The sequence below is a fragment of the Paramormyrops kingsleyae genome, chromosome 18 (assembly GCF_048594095.1).
Source record: "Paramormyrops kingsleyae isolate MSU_618 chromosome 18, PKINGS_0.4, whole genome shotgun sequence".
Taxonomy (NCBI): domain Eukaryota; kingdom Metazoa; phylum Chordata; class Actinopteri; order Osteoglossiformes; family Mormyridae; genus Paramormyrops; species Paramormyrops kingsleyae.
The window spans coordinates 20,853,613-20,876,507 of record NC_132814.1 but is presented as its reverse complement, the minus strand read 5'-3'; the positions used below and the strand labels follow the sequence as shown (position 1 = coordinate 20,876,507).

Genomic DNA, 22,895 nt, shown 5'->3' with positions numbered 1-22,895 from the left:
CGGTCAGTCCTTGTACTCAACTTAAGCAAAGGCTCCTATCTTGTCCTCATCTGGCCTGTCTGTGAGGGTTAAGCCTGTTGTTCAGCTGTTCTGCGCCTTTAAGGCACACCCAGGGTATGAGTGACCCTCAGGGTCCGTCACCCCAATAAACAAGCCAGTGCGACTGCATCCGATAACCTTTGTGAGGATCGACTCCTTATGTCCAGGTGACAGCTGCTGATCTGTGTCCTGCTGTCTCCTCTGCAGACAGATTCTGCTGAGCTGGAGGTGGACACACAGTCCCAGGGAAGTGCCACGTGGCTGGTGGACCCAAAGGACTCCAAACACAGCATCAGTACAAAGTATGAGACCACCATATTCTGAGCTGGCTCCCTGCCCCCAGCCCTAGACCCCACCCTCTTCTCTGCTTCGTGCCTTCTCACTGTGACTCCCTCTGGGCTGGCCCCACCCCCAATCTGTGTGCCTGCCTCTGGCCACGCCCCTTCCTCTCAGAGCGAGGCTCCTCCACTTTTTCCCCCATCATCTCAGCTTCGCTCTGATCAGTCCCCGCCTTTGCTGCCGCTGATGCTACAGAAGGTGGCGCCCCACTAATTCGCCCCTGCTGCCCCTCCCCCCAGCCTGCAAGGCCAATCACTGACATGATGGGGCTCTCTGCTCCCTGCAGGTGAATGGTCACCATGCTGACTTCATGCATAAATCCCCAATGGGCACACTTGCCACATTTTTAAAATGACGTGTGCATCATTTCTTGCAGCTTTCAAACATGTCCCGCGGAGGCACCCTCGTTCACCCGCTGCCCCCCTTTGGTTTTCCTTCGTCTCCTTTTCAATGATCCTGTCTAATTTTTCTTCTGGTGTTTTTCCTGTTGCACCAGGTGTTGACCACTGTGAGGCGCTCCGCTTAACTCAAACCTGAGCTGAGAGGTGGGAGAAACGGCACAAAAAAACATGACTCGGCAAAATAAAACCATTTTTCAGATTAATTTTTAGATCTCAGATATAGATAATTTTTCAGACTAAGTCTCCCCTTGGAGCAGCTTTTAAGCTGTCAGATTCTTCCCTCTTTCGCCTCCATCATTCTATGCATATTAAAGCAGTGGGCTGCCCAGTTTTTCCTAGGAACAAAGGGAAGTGATTTGTACTGTACACATACACCTGATCTGAGGCTCTTAGTCAGGGGTAAAACATCCTTCTGCTGTGTAGCTCATTCGCCTGAGGGAGGCGATATTTACCACTGTGAATTTGTTTCTCGTGAATTAATGGTGTAGCATGGTTAGACCCGAAGTACTGTGAGTATGTTGTTGGGTGACCGTTCAAAGTGAAGAGAATCACGCGATTAACTGGTGAATGGTCAGATTCAACAGGACCGACTGGTGAATGGACATATTCAACAGGATTACGGGTTTGACTGGTGAATAGCCAAACCCAAAAGGGTCACAGATAAACTGGCAAATGGTGGAACCCAATTGGGTCACAGACTGACTAATGGCGGGACCAAACAGAATCATCGGTCTACTTACAAATGGCAGAACCCAACGAGGTCACAGATCAACTGCCAAATGGATATATCAAGGAGGGCCACAGATCTACTGGCAAATGGTGGAACCCAAAAGGGCCATAGATGAAATGCCGGAACCCGAAAGGGTTACAGATCGACTGGTCAATGGTGGAACCGACAGGATCGTGGATCTGCTGGCCAATTTCAGAACCTAAACAGGGTCACAGAAATACTTGCTAATGGCAAAACCCATCAGGGTCACATTTCAACTGCCTAATGACTAAACCAAACAGGATCACAGATCTATTGGCAAATGGCAGAACTCAACAGGGCCATAGATCGAATGGTGGAACCCAAAAAGGTCACAGATCGAATGGTGAATAGTGGAACCGAACAAGATCATGGATCAATTGGAAAATTTCAGGACCCTAAACAGGGTCACAGAAATACTTACTAATGGAAAAACCCATCAGGGTCACATTTTGACTGACAAATGACTAAACTGAACAGGATCACAGATCTGCTGGCAAATGGCGGAACCCAACAGGCCATAGATCGACTCGCCAAACTCAGCATGGTCACAATGAGAAAAATTAAGAAGGTCACAGATGCACTACCTTTAAAAAGTTTGGGGTCTCTTAGAAATTCCCTTGTTTTCTATGAAAACATACATTAAATGAGTTTGAATAGGAAATACTGCCAAAGATATAGAAAATAGTCATTGACAAAGTTAGAAATAATAATTTTTTAAATTTAAAATAATAAATGGGTTCTTCAAGCTTTCGTCAAGGAGTCCTCCATTTGCAGCCATTACAGCCTTGTAGACCCTGGGAATTCTTGGTGTCAAATTGTTGAGGTAATCTGATGAGATTTCACCTTGGGCTTCTTGAAGCATCTCCTACAAGTTGGATTGGCTTAATGGGCACTTCTTACGTACCATTTGGTCAAGCTGCTCCCAGCTCAATAGAGTTGAGATCCGGTGACTGTGCTGGCCACTCCTTTATACACAGAACACCAGCTGCCTGCTTCTTCCCTAAATAGTTCTTGCATAGATTGGAGCTGTCTTTGGGTCATTGTCAGGTTGTAGGACGAAATTGGCTCCAGTTAAACACCGATCACAGGTGTGGCATGGCGTTGGAAAATGGAGTGATAGCCTTCTTTCTTCAAGATCCCTTTTAACCTGTACAAATCTCCCACTTTACCATCACCAAAGCAGCCCCAAACCATCACATTACCTCCACCATGCTGGATAGATGTCAAGTACTCCTCCAGCGTCTTTTCATTAGATCTGCATCTAACACATGCTCTTCTTTGTGATCCGAACACCTCAAACTTAGATTGGTCTATACATAGCACTTTTTTCCAGTCTTCCTCTGTCCGTTGTCTGTGTTCATTTGCCATTCTGAAATATGGCTTTTTCTTTGCAATTCTACCTAGAAGGCCAGCATCCCGGATTTGCCTCTTCACTGTTGACATTGAGATTGGCCTTTTACTATTTAATGAAGCTGCCAGTTGAAGACCCATGAGGCGTCTGTTCCTCAAACTACACACTAATATATTTATCCTCTCACTCCGTTGTGCACCAGAGCCTCCCTCTCCTCTTTCTGTTGTGGTTAGAACCAATATGCGCTGCTCTCTGAAGGGAGTGATACACAGCATTGTACGAGATCTTCAGTTTCCTGGCAATTTCTCGCATGGAATAGTCTTCATTTCTCAGAACAGGAATAGACTGACGAGCTTCAGAAGATTTTTTTTGTTTCTGTCCATTTTGAGCTTGTAATTGAACCCACAATTGCCGATGCTTCAAATACTCAACAAGTCCAAAGAAGGCAAATTTTATTGCTTCTTTAATCAGCACAACAATTTTCATCTGTGCTAACATAATTGCCAAAGGGTTTTCTAATGATCGATTAACCTTTTAAAATGATAAACTTGCATTAGCAAACTCAACATTCCAGTGGAACACAGGACTAACTCTTTCTGATAATGGGCCTCTGTACACCTATGCAGATATTCCATTAAAAACGGCCGTTTCCAGCTATGAGTCATTTATAACATTAAAAATGTCTACACAGTATTTCTGATCAATCTGATGTTATTTTAATGGACAAAAAAACTTTGCAAGGAAATGTCTAAGTGACCCCAAACTTTTGAACGGCCAGTGCAAATGGTGGAACCATACTGGGTCACAGATAGACAGGCATTATGGCGGAACCCAACAGGGTCCACAGCTCAACTGGAAAATGACAAAACCCAGCAGAGACGGATTGAATGGCACTGAACAGGGTCATGGTAATACTGGAAAATGGCAATACCAATGGGATTATGGATGTTCTGGCAAATAGCTAAACAGAACAGGACTGCATATTGACTGGCAAATGGCCAAAGCGAAAAGGACCACAGTATCGATTGCCGAATGGCCAAATCAAACAGGGTCTCAGATCGACTGGTGAATGGAGGAACCTAGCAGGTCACAGATCGACTGGTGAATGGCGGAACCTAGCAGGATCACAGATCGACTGGTGAATGGTCGAACTGAACCGCATCATGGCTCGATTGGCAAGTCAATTAAGTCAACAGAGTCACAGGATCTAATGAGGAACCAAAGCAATTTGGTAATGAAGATACAAAGTTGTTGAGCCATGGTGAAAAACGTGTATTTAACTGACATTCTTAATGTTTTCAGCTCCTTTCGGCATGACGTTGACAAGCTCTCAGGAAGCGAATGTCAGCTTCTGGTCATTTTGGAGGATGGCCCTATAGGATTTGACCATACAATACCAGTCAAAAGTCTGGACACACTAATTGAAAATCGTTTGGTTTTCACAAGATAACTTTGAGGTGTATTGAGGGTTATGTAGTAAGTATTATCTTGTGAACAAGGAATGAGAGAGTGCTGCAACAGATCACCTGGCCCCCACAATTCTCCGACATAAACCCTACAGAGCTGGATTAGAGTGAGTTGGTTTGAGGAATAAGATGAAGGGAGCCAGCTTGTGGCCAAAACTTGTCAAAACTCCATCAGGACTATTGGAGAATCATTCCATCTGGAAGCTGGTTGAAAAACTGCCAAAAATCTGCAATGCTGTCATTGAAGCCAAGGGGGGTTATTTTGAAGAGTCTAAAATTTGAGAACATTTTGAGATGTCAAACATTTCTCTTGATCCTTGTAATATTTGATGTGTATTACTTAATTGCCTCCAGGCATTTTACTCTGCTAAATAACATTTCTAAAAAAGAGACATGCATTAAAAGCAGGTGTGCCAAGACTTTCGGATGGTATTGTATGTCAAATATATACCTGGCAAACAATGACTGTTTAAACAAGCAATAACAACCCCCCCCCCCCCCCCCCCCCCGTGTTAAATTCAATCAAAAGACTCCCTGAGCCTGCAGCCATGGACCAACTGCCCTAGGAAAGCAGCCAAAAGAAGCTTGATGTCATAAGTTGGGTCTCAATGTGGAAGTATGGAAGGGGAGCTTATGGGATAGATTAGTTAAACCAAGTAACTAATGTAACCTGTTATGTCATCTAGAAGCTGTACACAGTGGACTAATGCTGATTAGTTCATTGGGGTTCCTGATGGCACAGAGTAGACTTTAATGTTCGTTACCCCTGACTCTGCTGTTAGACCATGTGGTATTTGGTGAAATGCATTTAGAATTAGACGTGTCAGTAAAATCTGTGTGATTTGATTAAAATAAAACAGTAGAAGGTAACTTGTGCGTCTTGAAGACGGTAATCCATCCTTAAGCTTGTTGTCATTGGTCACATTCTGCTGGGTTCGTTCTCCACCAGCAGAGTCTGAGGGTCCTGGAAACGACACTTATCCTTCATTAGCAGCTGCTGAGGGAACGTCAAGCTCTGCATGTCTGCGGTTCCCTTTCTTGTCCTACCCCACTCAGCTGCTGCCTATGCTAAATTTTTTGACCTTTTGATACATTTTGAAGGTGCCTGTCTGTTATGCAGTATCTTCTGCTAAAATGTTTGCTGTTGCAGACCAAAGCTGTTTGCACTGTACACTTCCTTTCAGCTGCGCTCTGCTGCACCCACCCCACACCCTATTTCTTGTTCACTTAATCTTCTCCCCATTCTTCCAGTACTCCAGGGAAATCCTGGCATTTGCAGTGTTGTAGAGTGCATGTTTGCTGTCTGGAGAGTATTGGGTAGAACGTACCTTTACAACAGGTTGTGTTAGAGATTAGAGGTCAAAGTACATTCAGAGTATTGAAGTATGTTAGTATGTTTGTTAAGTCCTCCTCAGAGTGAATGGAGGTAGCGTTTAACTTCCTGGCATGTGTCTTCCTCTGTGTAGCTGACTCCTGTGTTCAGGCGGATACCAAGCTGTGAGTGAGAGGTCAGGGTGAGAGGTGACTCAGTTTCACTCTGCACACCCTCTCTAGCCCCACCCTGGGCCCCCGCTTGCACACACCTTGAAGACCATCCACGGAGGAGCTGTCCCAAGTGTGCCGGTCCTCTGGCCAGCCCTGCATTCACCCCACCCTTACATGTTACCCCCCCAGATTTTTGTGTGACGGCCACTGTTAGACCGGAATCATTAGTAGACTCAGGAGACCTGATTTTAGCATGTTAACTGTTTGTCGAAGCTGTCTTTGTGGTGCCCCCTCTATCTGCTGAGCTTAACCGTCATCGTAGGGTGGTTACTAACAGCATGGTCATTAGGTCAGTTTTTTTGTTTGGGTGGGTGGGGGGAGGGGGAGGGGGCTCAAGGGTCACATACCATCTTCTCAGAGCATGACCACTTTGGGCTGATTCTGTCAACACGAACCATCATGTTTACCTTTCTCCGTTTCTGGACATTTGAAACATCTCTCAGCAAGTTGGGTGTCCAGGGTCTCGCTGCTCTTTCTGTTCTGTTTTCTGACCTGAAATCATGTGACATACACATCTCCTTCCCAAACTAAGGTCCCCAGTCCAGACCAGTCTGTGAGCTTCAGGACCTGGTGTTAATGTTTGTATATTGGCGGTTCTTGAACTTGGCAGCGTTCTGCGGTGTAGGACCTCAGGAAGTGTCCTTACTGTACTTCAAGGATCCCCCCCCCCCCCCCCAGGTTGTCTGCTATGGAAAGCGGTACATTTCAGTCTTTTTTTTTCCCCTTTGTTTATGACACTACGGAGGGTGAGGCTTTTGTTTCCATTCTGTAAATGAGGGTAAAATTCTTTTAATTTAACTTAAATCCATTGCAGTAGTTTAGTGATGTTTTAACTGTAAACATGCTGGGACTGGGCCAGGCTGCTCTTCAGGTGAACTGATGTGAAAATCTGTGCCCCCCCCCCTCCCCCCATGGAGAGCAGTGGTGAGACCACTCCAACATACCAATGCCCCGGTTACATTTTATCTCTACTTGGTGCCAAAACTCACACCGTCAGAACTCTGCGGTCCCTGGCTGCCCCGTGCAGCTTTAGTGCCCCCCCCCCATCGGGGCCTGGGGCGACGTCCTGGTTCCGTTCCAGCATTTGCACATCCTGATCGTGAGACGTAGCACCTTGAGACTAATCCATAATCTCCACGAGGACCCGAGGACAGCCTTCGTGGACTGTTAAATAATCCCTAGCCGTCTGTATTTTGATACTTGAATGATTCTGCTTTTATAAATATAAATATGTATATGTATGTGATGTTTATTTTTTTGCCGCGTATGTTGGATGGGGGAGAGAAGTGTTCTTCAAGCTGCACATATCACGGTACCTGGTTAGCTGTCTTACGCTGGAAGACCTTTAAAATCTCGCCGGGATTCGGCTCGGTACAGAAACTCGACTGTAAATAATCCTGGGCTTCCCGTCTTTGTTTTTTAATTATTTTTCATAATTGTTCAACTAATAAATGAAAAAGTAACCAAATTCTTGATGTATTTGTGTAATTTTTTAATGGAATAGGATTTCTGCATTTTAATGTGTATTTTGGGCATGTCAGCATATTTCTGTATTTAAATAGGAAAAGTGCGTGTGCGTGTGCGTGCCCATCTGACAATCATTTATGCACAGAATAGGAACATAACTGGCTTTTCATGGTAGAATTATAACTTAAACTAGCTATGGTTAAGATGAAGGTAAACTTATCTAGTTTGGTTATGGCTGAAGTATTTACTGTTCTGTGCAGATTTGTGTTACAGTGACAACTCTGTCCTCAGCTCAGTTTGGAAAACATTTCACGCCGTTTAGCACAGATTCACTGCATGATTATTCTTGTAAACACCGTAAGATGAGAGGCTTTCCTTTGCTGCTCTTTCTTACAATCATAGAAAATCAGGCCACTGTTCAATTCATCGCACACAGAGGTTTCCTCTTGGTTGCACATGTTTGATTGGGTCTTCATCAGTTCCTGTCTTGAGCACTTCCAGCAGATTCTAACTATAGCCAGCGGCTAATGGCTTGTAATTTGGTTCCCTGTTATGGCTGAGGTCCACTATTATTGGGTTGTTTTGTATCATAATCCCAGGGCTGTACGATCTAATGGCACCCAATTCTGTGTGAGAGGTGAAGAACAGTCTGCCTTCGCACACCGGCCAGCATTTGTTTGTGTGAGTAGTATGAGGAAAGCTCTGATGAAATGCCATCTACAACCTATATAAATATGTTAAAGATGGGCTGAGCTGAAAACGGTTCAGTCAAAATGAAAGCATCTCAGGTGCAGTATTGAGGGTGGCTACTGTTCCTTTAACACCCGGAACAGTAGCAGCCAGCCATCACTATACTGCTCTCTGATGGGGTTGAGGCAGGGTTGGCCATCAGGAGCCTGCTTTCTGGTGGACTCTTGGGTGCTCAACCTTGATTCATGTGTGATGGAGAAGTAAATAGTTTAACTGTTTGGCAAATTACCAGTACAAGGTGACTCATTTTATTGCATGTGCACTGCGGTGTAGATGAACTGTATCCATCAGTAGACTGGTCATCATTTGGCATATGGTTGAGGAGGGGGGCATGCTATGAACCATGCCCTGGCAGTGACAGATTGCTCCGTGGGCTTCCAGGCTTAACCCCCCCCCCCCCCCCCCCCGTGATTGAGTTACCGCTTCTGCAGGATGTCATGCTACACCAGGGGTGAGCGATCACAGTGTGTATGCAGGTTTTTGGGATAACCTTTAAGTAGCCTGTTCAAACCCAAGTGTGTGGACTCTTCAGCCAATCAGTCCCCTAATTGGTAATCTAATTAGGGAGTTGCAGCAAAAACCTGCATAAGAACATAAGAAATTTACAGACGAGAGGAGGCCATTCATCAAGTTCTTTTGGGAAGAACTCAACTAATTGCTGAGTTGTTAAAATCTTATCTAGCTCTGATTTAAAGGAACCTAGAGTTTTAGCTTCTGCTACACTAGCAGGAAGACTATTCCATACTCTAACTAAACGCTGTGTAAAGAAGTGTTTTCTCAAATCCATTTTAAAATGTTCTCCAGCTAATTTCCACCTATGGCCACGGGGTCTTTTATTTGAACTAATATTGAAGTAACTATTTGGTTGAACAGCATCAAGACCTGTTAGAATCTTATACACCTGGATCATGTCTCTCCTTAATCTCCTTTGCTAGAGGCTGAACAGATTCAGCTCAGCTAACCTCTCCTCATAAGACATTCCTCTAAGACCAGGAATCATTCTCGTAGCCCTCCGTTGCACCTTTTCTAAGGCAGCAATGTCCTTCTTAAGGTATGGTGACCAAACCTAAACACAATATTCTAGGTGGGGTCTTACCAAGGAATTACATTATCGTAGCATCACCTCCTAGCCAAAGGTGCTGCTTTGGTTGGGTGGGGACGCAGTGATGCAGGTAAACTGGCCAACACACAGTAACGCTGGAGATTACAGCAGCGTGATCAGAAGACCTGCATAAACACACTGTATTTTTTTGAGTCTCTCTGCACAAGATGGTAAATCGAAAGACCTCAGACTTTCTGCTTAAACAGCACACAGTGACTCTTTTCCAGCAACATCTTTGTCTTTCAATTTAACCTGAGTTCATTTTAAGGAAGCATTTTGTGGAGCTAATGGAAGAAATCTGCCTACATTTCCCCCTCGGGCTGCCCTCTGCTGTCATACTGCGGTACTTCACAGTGAACCTGACAAATGGCGTTGATGCTTAACTGTGACTGCACGTTTAAAATGCTTTGTTTTTGTATATTTTGTGTTAATTACATCTTTTCCTTTAACAAGAAAATATAAACGTGAATCCTGATGCAAGCAGACTAAAAATTAAGTCATGAGAAGGGCTTTGCTTGCCTCCCTCTATCAGAATGAAGAGCAGCATCGCCCTCTAGCGATTAAAATATATCGTTACGGATCCTCAGAGATTATATGTCTGACACGACTTGTAAACTTTATTAGGCCTACCACCCGACTTTGACCGAAAGAACTAAACCCACAAACATCTGTAAGTGTTTGTTATAAAATACAGTATACTTTAATCTAACGAAAACCTAAAAGATTGCATTATGTTCATGTCTATAAGTTACGCTAATGACATGCAATGCTTGGTTTTTATAGTAGAGTAAAATGCTTAGTGGTTGGTTACTGTTGGTTAGCTGGAGCCTGCGGACCAAACGCCAATGAAGACACCAATACCAGCCGGAGGTTAAGAACACCGATAACATTCATTTAAAAAAGACAATACAAAATCCGGACATTTCTTTACATGAGCAATAACAATTTTCAAGTGCAAATATCATTATCGACTCTACGACACATCATGGCAAAGTCTCATTATAAAAAAAGCTATTTTAAAACAAAAATGGTGAGGAAGGGCGATCGGGGGCGGGGTGTTTGTAAGGGTGACGCACGGCACAGATAAACAAAGCAGGTAAAACACTGTCATGTCGCATGAGGAAAGGACCTCTGAGTGCGCGCCTCTGACGGGGGGCATCATGAACATCCACAGCTTTTCAGTGCAGGGATCTCCACCCAAGCAGCACCTGCGCTGACCTGCGCATGCGTGCGTACGTGCACGCGCGCTCTCATTAAAGCACGTACTTGTTTGTTAATGATGAGGCTGGGAGTTTGTTCTTATGTATGAAATTGCATTTACAATAGGTTTAATATTGAATTTTCAGTATAGTGTAACACCTTAACACAAACCATAAGCCAGTCGCTACATTTCAAAGTAGCCTAAGAATATATCCTATTCGAACTTTAAATAAATTGTACAGTTTTGGCAAGTTTAAATATCGTTCTTGGCGTGTTTGCACAGACAAGAACTAGAGCCTAAATTCATTGCACTTAAACGATGAAGATGGGACGTCTAAATCTAGTGCATACCACAAGAATGTGTCCTACCACCGGGGAAGTCTTTGGAAGAGCTCATTTTAATGGTTTAATTGTTGGGGGCCGGAGGTAGGGTCAGATCGACCCTTGGATGTTTTAGGGACAGAAATCCTTAGACCCAGGTGTCAATCTCCATCTCCGATGTGTCCTGCAGGGGGAGTGTGAGAGTCACTGCAGTGGACCCTCCCCCTCGCAGGAGCACAGTCTTTCCAGCAGCTCTTTTGCTCTTAACCGAATGATGTAGCTTCGTATTGGGGGGGGGTGCTGTAACAGACGAGGTTGGCGGCCGGGAGGCGGTTTTTTTTTATTTTTATTTAATTACTTATTTTAAAGTGACCTTTTTAAGTCAGCAGCGAACGTGTGTCCCAAAGAGACATTTGTCAGGCTCCCCCTGGTGGTGTGCTGCCGCTATGGCCCACCACCTCTCCTCCTTTCCCTCTCTCTCCCTAATTCCTTTTCCCCAGACTTTTTATTCACAAAGAGGTTAGCACTTTGATAAGTTAAACTTGGAATATAAAATTATTGATCTAAAAGTAAGCAATGGACAATAATACAATCAGAACAAAGAACAGGTAGGAAATTTAACTGTTTTAACAGCAAGATCTTAATAGTAAACTGCTCCAAGAGCTTAGATATAGTAAGGGTTTGAATGCTGTGAAAAATGCGAGATGGAACAAAGGACCCCGTTTTCAGGCGGCGATTAGATCCATGGGGAGAACTGGGCCTGGACACTAGATGGCGCCCATCTGTCATAGAACAAGAGAGCTCTTGTTAAATGCACTCGCTCTGCTTGGATCCACACTCGTTATCATCATCACCTCCTCTGGTGGTGCTGGGTGTTCTGTTTTCATTCCCCGGTTCCCGGTGGGTCGCATACAGTCCAAAGCGTTCAGGGCGAGGTTTTTCACAATGCGAGGGCCACACTGTTGGGCTGGCGATGGTGGGAAGTCTGCATAGTGAAGTGTGTATTCAAAGCCATTCGGGAAATAAGGTTCCTTTGTGTTCTAGGTGTCAGGAGCCTTCGTTGTTGTGGGCGGGGCCTGGAACCGAAGGGGCGGAGTTATTGACTACTTATATGGCCGCAGGAAGGCGGAGACCTTGCTGCTAATGAGCCGGATGAAGGAGCGGGGCAGCATCTCGTTGGACTCCCGGGTAGTGTACTTGAAGTAGTTGTGGGGGTGAGCCAGCACGTCGAACAGTGTCTTTATCAGCTTCTTGTCCTGATGGGGGAGGAGTCGTAGATGCATATCATTAGTGACAGCCTATCAGCCACTCATCACTGAGGCAGGTCACATGGGTTATGCACGCACGTTCTTACCCAGAGAATCCCTTACCTTGAGGATCTCCTGGTGGTTTTCTGAGGCATAAAGTCGTCCATCCCGCACAATGTCCTCCACCAGCTGCTCATAGTCCTCTGCAAAGCCAAATCCAAATGTCAACAGACTCATCTGGGCAGTGCCAGTTGAAGCCCACATGGGGCCCTGTCCCCCTCTCCCCAAGTACCACAGAGAGGACAAGTACTTCTAGGGAAGCAGGAAGCATGTAGAGGACCGCTCTAATAATTTGACCATCATTGCATCTAGGGCAAGTCTTGGCGTCAGTCGGACACATGGAGGACGGGTAGACGTACCGTCATAGGTGACGTACGGGATCTGGAAGCCACGGGCACTGTTGGCCTCATTTGACTTGAAGTTTATCCAGAGGCGGCGTGAGCGAGCAGTGAAGGCGATGGGCCTCTCATACGTCTGGCACGTCTCGTAGGTTGTGATGGAGGTGGCTGACCCTTTGGAGGACAGGGAAGCTGCTGAGACCAGCCGGAGGAGCTCAGCCACCTTGTAAAGGTTTGCGTATGATCCTAACCTTCAAGTTAAACCAGTGCCTCTCCAAGCAGGTCCTGACAGTTAAGCTTTCCATTGAAGTACGACCACAACTTGATTTATACTGAATGAAGTGATCTTGAAAATCAAAATGTGATCCAGTTCAGCCCAACCTTGTACTGTATAAGTGATTTGAGGATAGACTGATGGAGGGATGATGGATGGAAAGCTAATTCCTGATATAATGACACAATATCAAAGTCAATTAAACCCCATTCCAATTATCATCAGATTCCTCGATCATCCAATGACCCCTAATGGAAATAATTCTAATTACGTAAAGGCAGATTAATGGGGGGCAGATTAATGGGGTCTCGAGGTGCACAGATGAAGCAGTGAACCTGCCACAGCTAAGATATTCTCCTGAAAAGACCCTGCCCCCTGAGAGCCTTACAGTGTTCAGAGTCATGCAATTAAACTTCCTTAATTAAGAAGCAACTGCAGCAAGTATTGGCAGGTCCTCAGTGGCTGAGAATCATGGCATTGAAGCCTGACTTTGGATGATGTGAGAGGAACAGAAGAGCAGGATTAAGGGATTGAGCTAAATGCACTTGGGTGCAGTTTCTGGGAACAACCCAAACAATCGTGTACTTCTGTGCGCGGCTTGATGCAGTGTGAAGCCAACTTTTTGGACTTAAAAGCCACACGGACTCACAGTTCTTCCTCATCACCAGCACATCTCCGCACTCATCCTCGGACGGCAGGAAGATCTCGGGCACCACGATGAGGATCTTGCGTTTCGGCGGGGGGTTGATGTTCCAGGTGCACTCCACATTGGCAGGGTAGTTGCCCGGGTAGTTAGGCGACTCAATGTAGCCAGTGTACTCGCCCATCTCGCCCCCACACTCGCGGTCTGCAGCACAGCATGGCGTTGATTAGGCCCCGAGCGGGTGCGCGTGTCTAATTGGCAGGAGGCTGGCGGGCTCTGAGGACTCACTCTTGCACTGGGAGACTGAGGTGGCGCCATCAAAGTCCGTGGTGGTGTTCCCAGGGCAGGAGATGCAGTAGTTCTGGCGAAATTCAGTCTGGTAGGTGCCCAGAGGGCAGCGGATGCAGCGGTGGACCGTCGTATTGTAATAGTGACCGGGGGAGCACTGAACTGCAAACACACGCACACGCACACACACAGAAGCATGGTAAGTGAATACGAGCTGCATCTGAGTGCCGATAGAGTGCTCTGGCGTGAGCTGATGCGCTTGCCCTGACAGGGACGCACTTACCCCTGGCCTCACAGTCGTGGAATGAGCTGGCACCCTCCCGTTTGGTGCTCAGGCCGCCCCCGCACGGGAAGCAGAGGGTCCGGCCCGGGTCCGGTTGATAGGTACCCTGCGGACATGGCTGACAGGGTTTGAAGCCGTTGCTGGAGTAGGACCCCATCGGGCACTGACCTGGGATCAGTGGACCAGTGCACCAGGTTGCTCAAGTGGGCAATGAGATAAAACCAAGTCTGCTACTCTTTGTACGGCCAGCAGTGGACTCACCTGCACAGGAGGTGATGTTGCGGGCCCCGGCCAGGCCGTGTCCGTCGCTGCCTGGGCACAGGTCACAGGCCAGCTGGCCTTCCCTCTCCTGGAAGGTGCCTGGTGGACAGAGGACACAGCGCTCCTGCTCGCCGTGGTAGTACGACCCGGCGGGGCATCTAACTGAGGGCAAGAGGCAGGGATACCAGTGAACGCCGGCCAGCAGGCCACATGCCCCTCCCACCCAGCAGGTGGCCCTGCCCCTGTCCAGTCCAATCATCTCCTTACCACAGCGCCCGTTGTCCTTCTCACGACCCGGGCCACAGTTCTCTTGGCGCTCAGGCGGCTGCGGCAGCTTCTGGGCCACCTCGTACTCCAGGCCCGCCATGCGTAGCAGGAAGCGTTCCTGGTTGATGGACTTCTTGAGGGCCTTGATGTAGGTCTTAACCTGCTTCTCCATGCGCTGCCTCAGGCAGCTCAAGTTGCAGCTACCTGGAGCGGGAGGGGGGGGGGGGATGGGTTGCACATCCCTGAATCATGACTCAAAGTGGGTCCTACTTTACCTATATTGCTATTTTAGGAAATATTTTAATATGAACTGAGTGTTTGTGTGTGTGGATGTTAGTCTGCAGGATGCCTGCAGGCGTGTGAATATCAGAAAATGTGGCATGACCAGCTGTGATGTCACTTGTCTGATCTATGATGTCATGCCTCCATGATGTCACAGACCTGTTTGTGAGGCCTCAAGTTGCTCCCCCTGCCGCCCCTATAGATGGAGATGGCAGGGCTCCCATGCGGGGCAGTCATATAACCCGGCTTACCTGTGCTGTCTCCTGGCTTGACCTCAGCCTCCAGCTCCAGCGTGATGCGGGTCACCTCCTTGCCACTGGGGTTACGGGCGCGCCGGCCCTTGGCTTTCTTGGAGGAGTCACACTTGAGGTTGACAAAGGTGACCAGGCAGTTATTGCAGGGCTGCCCGCTCCCTGCGGAGGCACAGTGCGGCATCGATGAGGGGGCAGATCATACCCATTAACATGCAGTGATTTGGTGGGGGTACTGGCGACACCTCAGGAGAAGCTCACCTGGACCCAGCGTGCGCCCCCCCTCATCCGCTCGACCTCTCAGTTTGGGGTGCAGGTGGCACTTTGCATCTTTGATCCTGAAGGAGGCAGTCTGCTTCACCGGGGGTGGCAGAGTCTCTGTAGACAGGCCCAGCGATGCAGGCATTGATACGGACTCTGACTCGATAGGTCAGAGTCATTACAGACAGACGTGTGATGTGTGTGTTGGGGTGGGGTGTGACAATGAGGGTTGAGACTGATTGGAAAGTCACTGCTTCAAATGGGTTGATCATATCATTTTGGACTCTTAAGTAAGAACCTCGGCCTTGAAAGCTGCCCGAGGGACCCTGGATAAGTGGCTGCCTCAGACCCCAAGCTTCACTCTCACCTCTGTAAGTTTGCCTCATAGGAAAGCAAGACAGCATATGCAAAATTAAAGCACTCCTGTGTACTTTGATGTCTGGCCAAATAAAATCTGATTGGACAGCTCAGACCATGTGTGCTTATTGGGTGACACTGCATTGGCTGTTTCGCATAGACGTCCTGTCCTAGCTGCATACTTACAGAAAACTCAGACACCATAAAGACCAGAGGAGGAAAAACTCTCCACCTCTGATAAAGACCAGTAATAATATTTCCTACAGGTTCAGTTATTTGAAGACCATTCTGGTGAGTCTACCCAGCTGGCAGCTGATGCGCTGTCACATCGCCCTCTGGGGTGCAGACCTCCCCGCTCACCCCCAAGAGCCAGTCATGAAATACACCTTCATTACATGATAAGTATGAACCTCGAGGAGTGAAATCTGTGACTGACACAAATGTGGTGACCCAGCGGGCACCAAGAATGGGCCGACATCGTCGCGGTGAACATGTGGCCGTGGCGGGAGCGGTACCGGTGCAGGTGGGGCTGGCGCCGCTGTCAATCTTGCCGGGGGCTTTGCCGCGGACCGCGGGGATCCCACAGCTCACACTGTAGCTGCTGTCGGACTCTGTAATGCAAACAGGAGCTCAGCGCCAGCAGGGGGCGCCTATGAGCGGAACGGGGCGGCACCGGATAGGGGGGGCAGTCCATCCCACCTGCCAGGTAGTGAGCTTTGGAGGCGCAGGTCAGGAAGCAGCTCTCCTTCTTCCCAGCTTTGCTGCACGTCAGAGTCGCCTTGGAGGACACCAAGCTGGAGACGCACTTCACCTGCTCTGGATCGCGCACGCACACGCAAACACACGCAAACACACGCAAACACACAAAAGTCATTACAAGGTGTAGTCTGCTACAGTCAATTCGCTCATCAGTTAATCATTCGAAAGGCCAGAAGCGTCAGGGTCTGTGGGCTGCGGACACCCACTCCGGCCACGAAGGGGTTGCTCACATACCAATGCAGTCCTTCCTGTTCCAGTGCAGCTTGTACCCGGGGGGGCAGGTACACTCATAGCTGCCCAGCGTGTTGATGCAGCCGAACTTACAGCCGCCGCGGTTGATGCTGCACTCGTCGATATCTGCAAAGACACACACACACACGGTCTGTCGCACCCCCTTCATGCGCTGCACAGCCCGATGACCTGAAATGTCCCACATTTCCTGCCATATTTACTTGTCATCAGGCGTAATTAATTAAATCAGATGCCAGCCAAACCTGCGTGAAGAGAGAACATGCGGCGCCAGCGGCAGCTGAACGGCCCTCCCCCGCCACACCTCCCAGCATGCACCTGAGCAGACAGACAGCCACATGGGGCTGGAGCACAAGGCCAGCCCGATAATGCAGAGCAGGAACCATCTGTTCCATCCAGCGGGACCCCAGATTCATTCCGAGGCTCGCCGAATGGTGCGCCGATCACTCACAACCTGGACACGTCCAGAATGAGCCGGTCAGCAGATAATACTGCATATGATGGACGCCATGGCTTTAAGTAAATATTTAAAAGCTCAAAATGGGGGGGCTGAAGAGTTTCCCAGGGAGGTCAAGTAACCCCCGTCGGCTGAAGCGTCACGGGCGAGACAGATGTGTGTTTTTGCATTTGGGGCCGACGGAGGGCTTGAGGTCTCAGGGACACATGATACAGCCACACCGCACTTCCTCTCTGCCGGGCCACGCCGCTCGCAGGCCAGAGGGCGGGACTCGGGAAACGGGCTAAATTACATGGGTTTTCAACACGGCACCAAACCGCATAACCACACTTAAACCAGATGGGACAGAGCAGGAGCCAGAGAGAAAATAACTTAATGAGAGCAGGGCTGAGGGTGCCCTGAGTCACCGGACCTGGTGCCAGTCCGCTGCCTCCCTCCAGATTCCTCCTCAAAGCCCCTTGACACGCCTCAGATGGGGGGCAGCGGGCTGCCTTTTCCTCATTTAAGCCATAGTAATCTGACTGATGTTCTGCACCTTCCAGAGTTCTGCACTTACGAAAGCGTGTTTTTACAGGCTGAGAGATGAGAAGCTGCCCTCAGGGGCACGCAGAAGACAGTCCCCCCCCCCCCCCGTCTTTCAGCTGAGGTTCCATCGAGGAGCCCCGGGGTGGTGTGTCTGAAGTCTTGCTGACATGCCCCGTCCTTCTGTGGGCAGGCTCATTAATCTCTGCCAGAGGGTGGCAGCGACGGGGGGTGGGGGGGGGCGAGGGCAAGAGGGGCGAGGACAGGGATGACTTGGGCAGGAAGGACTAGAGGAGAGCTCGCTGCTCAATATACCACTCCAACCAGACCATCAGGCCAGTGATGCTGGGGGACAGGATCTCACATCCCTGGCGTCCCCAAGCACTGGGCTACGAAATTACTTGATTTAAAGAGACAATTAAAAGGCAGTGACTTATGACAGCTGGTGCCATGGAATTATGGACCGTCGGGATAACAGAAGGAAGGAGTATGCAGCCTTGGGGTCCGCTGGAGAGAGCGCATGGATTCCCAGGCATAGGAACAGCGTCATCAAAGCCATTCAGTCACTGAAGCTCTCTCATCAACAAGTTACACTGCCCTAATTCACGTGGCTGGGCAGAGAGACACTGTCCCTATCCCTCACATTCAGCTGTACCACCGTCACCTCAGCCAGCCCAGTGTGAGAATAGCTGAGGCTGAATCAGAGTAGTAGGAGGCCAGCTCACCTCCGCAGTGCGCCAGGCCGTACAGGACGTAGCCCCGGTGGCAGAAGCACTGGAAGCTCCCGGGTGAGTTGACACAGGAATGATCGCAGGCTCGGTCAAAGGAACACTCATCGATATCTGTGGAAAAAAGCAAGACAAACCCCAGAAAGGCAAATGACCTTCAGAATCTTAATCCTGTTCTTATGAATCTCCTTAAATGAATACAATATAAATATACACTTTGAGGTAAATCCATGTATGGTCTATGGGTGGGCGGACAAAAGGATTCACGGAAGGAGCTGGTGATGTGGACCAGGGCTAAGAAGTGCTGCTTCATGAAGATGATCGTATTAAATATCACTATGAGGATCATCTCCTTATGGATGATTACCCTCTGTATTTATTTATATTCATCAAGTTCTGGGGGCATATTCAATCCATCAGCAGATTGATTTGTGTTGTATTCATTGAGTAATTCACGTAGGACTGCCTTTGCCTTTTTTGGCTGTAGTACTGTCTTTTGATGACTACCCCTAACCTTATCTTATGATGACTAACCCTAACCTTATCCTATAATGACTAACCCTAACCTTATCTTATGATGACTAACCCTAACCTTATCCTATGATGACTAACCCTAACCTTATCCTATAATGACTAACCCTAACCTTATCCTATGATGACTACCCCTAACCTTATCCTATGATGACTACCCCTAACCTTATCTTATGATGACTAACCCTAACCTTATCCTATGATGACTAACACTAACCTTATCTTATGATGACTAACCCTAACCTTATCTTATGATGACTAACCCTAACCTTATCTTATGATGACTAACCCTAACCTTATCCTATAATGACTAACCCTAACCTTATCCTATGATGACTAACCCTAACCTTATCCTATGATGACTAACACTAACCTTATCTTATGATGACTAACCCTAACCTTATCCTATGATGACTAACCCTAACCTTATCTTATGATGACTAACCCTAACCTTATCCTATAATGACTAACCCTAACCTTATCCTATGATGACTAACCCTAACCTTATCCTGTGATAATTCACCTTAACCTTATTCTATGATGACTAACCCTAACCTTATCCTATGATAACTAACCCTAACCTTATCCTGTGATGACTAACACTAACCTTATCTTATGATGACTAACCCTAACCTTATCCTATAATGACTAACCCTAACCTTATCTTATGATGACTAACCCTAACCTTATCCTATAATGACTAACCCTAACCTTATCTTATGATGACTAACCCTAACCTTATCCTATGATGACTAACCCTAACCTTATCCTATAATGACTAACCCTAACCTTATCCTATGATGACTACCCCTAACCTTATCCTATGATGACTACCCCTAACCTTATCTTATGATGACTAACCCTAACCTTATCCTATGATGACTAACACTAACCTTATCTTATGATGACTAACCCTAACCTTATCTTATGATGACTAACCCTAACCTTATCCTATAATGACTAACCCTAACCTTATCCTATGATGACTAACCCTAACCTTATCCTATGATGACTAACACTAACCTTATCTTATGATGACTAACCCTAACCTTATCCTATAATGACTAACCCTAACCTTATCCTATGATGACTAACACTAACCTTATCTTATGATGACTAACCCTAACCTTATCCTATAATGACTAACCCTAACCTTATCCTATGATGACTAACCCTAACCTTATCCTGTGATAATTCACCTTAACCTTATTCTATGATGACTAACCCTAACCTTATCCTATGATAACTAACCCTAACCTTATCCTGTGATGACTAACACTAACCTTATCTTATGATAACTAACCTTAACCTTATTCTATGATGACTAACCCTAACCTTATCCTGTGATGACTAACCCTAACCTTATCCTATGATAACTAACCTTAACCTTATTCTATGATGACTAACCCTAACCTTATCCTGTGATGACTAACCCTAACCTTATCCTATGATGGCTGTGGATCCAAGCCCTGGCTGCACATACACACACAAATCCCAGATAGTGTCCTTTTATCAGATGACCCATTTCCGACTTGCCCAACTGCAGTGAGTCCACACCCCCGCGCTAGTTGGAGGCAGCAGACAGGATGTTCTTGAGGTGCAGTCAAAAAACAATGTTTAAAGGCCCTCAGGCTGCTTACTACAGAGGGATGATGCACACTAAAGCACTCGGCCCTGGGGAGGATTCTTGAACACACTCATACTGCTCGTTCTTTCCGCTCGGGGTTCCCTAAGGCTCTGTTTCCAGCACCATCCATATTTGCTCCAGTCTCAGCCTAGGTTCTCTCAGCACTTCAGCATTAATTACAGAGATAGTATCCCTCAGACACCTTCTGCTGAATGTATCCCAACCATCTTGAGCTCCACTTTCAGATTATAATACACCATTTTCTTCAGCTCTCCTGTTCCCCTCTGATGATTGCTATCTCTCACCTCCAATGTCAGCCCACCAATACTTGCAGTCAAAAGGTTGCTCTACATCAATAAATATACATTTCTTTCATTTTCTATCCTTCTGTCACCCAATATTCATGCATATTCTCTGTTCCCTTTATGAGCAGAATGCACACCACATTTTTTAGTCTTTTTTAATCCTTTCCTTCAGCAATGCAATATACTGTAATGTTGGTGAGGAATATTTTCTAAGTGTGCCCTTGTACTGGGAAAGCGGTATGGAAATGGATGAATGGATGGAGGGTGAATGGATGTATCAGTTCCTTTTATGGGTTCGCTAAATACACCCATATTTTCCCACCTAAGAAGATGCTCAGCTCCTTTTTACACTTAACATCTCATTTCTTCCTGTGGTCCTTCCGACATCCTGAGCTCTTTATTAACTGCCAGGCCACCATCTGCATTCTTCAAACAGTCCTCCTCATCCTCGGTGGACTTTATTGTCTACCTGCCCCAGTTCACACCAATTACTCAGTGGACACCACACTCCAGTTCTCCCTGCTGTGCCAGCGTGTTTGATTTTGTATATGAAAAAAATCCATTAGCTCATGGTTTTTCTACAAAACTTCCAGATTTTTTCAAATAGTTTCCTATACAGTAAAACTGCAAGCATAGTAAGTCGTCCAGGATCTAAGTAAGTGAATAATAACAGCCTCCACGTCGCTTCTAAGCCCACATTCGCACCGTAATTAGAGATCACACCCTAAACGTGTGGCTCCCTTTTCCTCCTATGTATAATTTCTTAAACAAGAGCTGAACTCCACAATTTAGTGAGACAGAAATATCTTTATTTCTCCTCGTTGAGCTTTCCAGGGCTTGTGAGACATGAATTAGTGCTTGGCGAGTGGAAGCCCGAGGGGGTCGCGTTTGACACACGGCGCTTAGCATGGGGGCTATTTCACTTCATGTCTGAGGTTTTCCTGGATGGAACAAAAACAAGCGTTCCTTATTTCTAGATATTTCTGCTCAGACATCAACATGAGGTGCCTTATGGCCAGTGGTCAGACAGTCCTCAAAGGGAATGGGGGCTGAACCAGGGGTGGATTAGAATGCTGTGCTCATGTACAGAAGGTCACTGGTTCAAATCCCAAGGTCAGCCAAGTGATTCTGAACCTATTTCTAACCTTGTATTTATTTTCAAAATCTTAGAAAAAGCAGCTCTCTGTTCTTGCAAAAGAACATTAATGAAGTGTTTAGACTAAATCACAGCAGTGAAACTGTACTAATTAGAGTCATGAAAGACTTGCTTATGGCTGCTGATGATGGGTGCATTTCCCTGCTGGTTCCACCGGATCTAAGTGCAGCATTTGATACTGTTGACCATGAAATTTAATTGGTAAGGCTAGAGTTTTTGCTTGGTGTTAAAGGGCAGGCGCTGTCCTGGTTCCGCTCATAAATAACTGAGGGTAACAATGAACAATAAATCCTCTGATTCCACGAGAGTGAGGTATGGTGTCCCACAAGGTTCTGTCCTGGGCCCAATACTATTCAACTTGTACATGCTGCCCCTTAGTGATATTATTAGGAAACATAGTGTGAGTTTTCATTGTTATACAGACCACACTAAGCTGTACATATCCATTGAAAGAGATGAGTTGCCTCAGCTGTCAAAGACTGAGTGATGATTGGCTGAAGTTAGGAGCTGGGTGGCCAGTAGCTTCCTTATGTTAAATCCTGACAGATCATTGGTGTTACTACTGGGCCCAAGGACAGCCCCGGGTGATGCTGATTGTATAAAGCTCGATGGCCTCGTCAATGTAAGCACAGGGGTTAAAAGCTTTGGTGTCACTATTGACTCAGCCGTGTCTCTGGATGCTCACACAAATAACACAGTCAGAACAGCTTCCTTCCATCTGAGTAATATTGCAAAATTTCGAACAATGCTCTCTCTTCAGGATGCAGAGAAGTTAATACACGCCTTTGTAACTTTTGCACTGGACTATTGCAACACCCTGTTGGTTGGGTGTGCCGCTACATAAACAAGCTCCAGTTCGGGCAGAATGCTGCAGCATGAGTCCTAACGAGGAAACACGTGCATATCCATCCTGCACTGGTCTCACTCCACTGGCTTCCGGTTAGGTCTCGTATCGACCACAAGGCGCTACTGCTTACCTACAGCGCTCACAGAAAGTCTTGGGACACTTGCTTAATT

The 22,895-nt window shown here is 46.9% G+C and overlaps 2 protein-coding genes across 17 annotated transcripts in view; one reads left to right on the top strand and one right to left on the bottom strand.

Annotated features, from left to right (window-relative positions):
* Positions 1–7,360, top strand: part of LOC111837073 (ankyrin repeat and SAM domain-containing protein 1A-like) — a 45,507-nt gene extending 38,147 nt beyond the window's left edge. For 7 of the 13 annotated variants that reach the window (XM_072701920.1, XM_072701919.1, XM_072701912.1 and 4 more), the window contains 2 exons: positions 247–341; positions 875–7,360. In XM_072701920.1, coding sequence (XP_072558021.1) covers positions 247–341; positions 875–881 — 102 coding nt within the window. In that variant the 3' untranslated portion in view covers positions 882–7,360. The other 6 variants (XM_072701917.1, XM_072701913.1, XM_072701921.1 and 3 more) reach the window with 4 other exon arrangements.
* A 2,722-nt stretch (positions 7,361–10,082) lies between these two features.
* Positions 10,083–22,895, bottom strand: part of LOC111837102 (signal peptide, CUB domain, EGF-like 3) — a 55,292-nt gene continuing 42,479 nt past the window's right edge. For all 4 annotated transcript variants that reach the window (XM_023798916.2, XM_023798917.2, XM_023798918.2 and 1 more), the window contains 14 exons: positions 18,257–18,373; positions 16,538–16,660; positions 16,244–16,360; positions 16,060–16,155; positions 15,188–15,304; positions 14,927–15,088; positions 14,394–14,597; positions 14,127–14,288; positions 13,866–14,033; positions 13,583–13,744; positions 13,301–13,498; positions 12,399–12,551; positions 12,103–12,182; positions 10,083–11,988 (listed from right to left, as the gene is read on the bottom strand). In XM_023798916.2, coding sequence (XP_023654684.2) covers positions 11,836–11,988; positions 12,103–12,182; positions 12,399–12,551; positions 13,301–13,498; positions 13,583–13,744; positions 13,866–14,033; positions 14,127–14,288; positions 14,394–14,597; positions 14,927–15,088; positions 15,188–15,304; positions 16,060–16,155; positions 16,244–16,360; positions 16,538–16,660; positions 18,257–18,373 — 2,012 coding nt within the window. In that variant the 3' untranslated portion in view covers positions 10,083–11,835. The remainder of the gene's footprint in view (positions 11,989–12,102; positions 12,183–12,398; positions 12,552–13,300; positions 13,499–13,582; positions 13,745–13,865; positions 14,034–14,126; positions 14,289–14,393; positions 14,598–14,926; positions 15,089–15,187; positions 15,305–16,059; positions 16,156–16,243; positions 16,361–16,537; positions 16,661–18,256; positions 18,374–22,895) is intronic.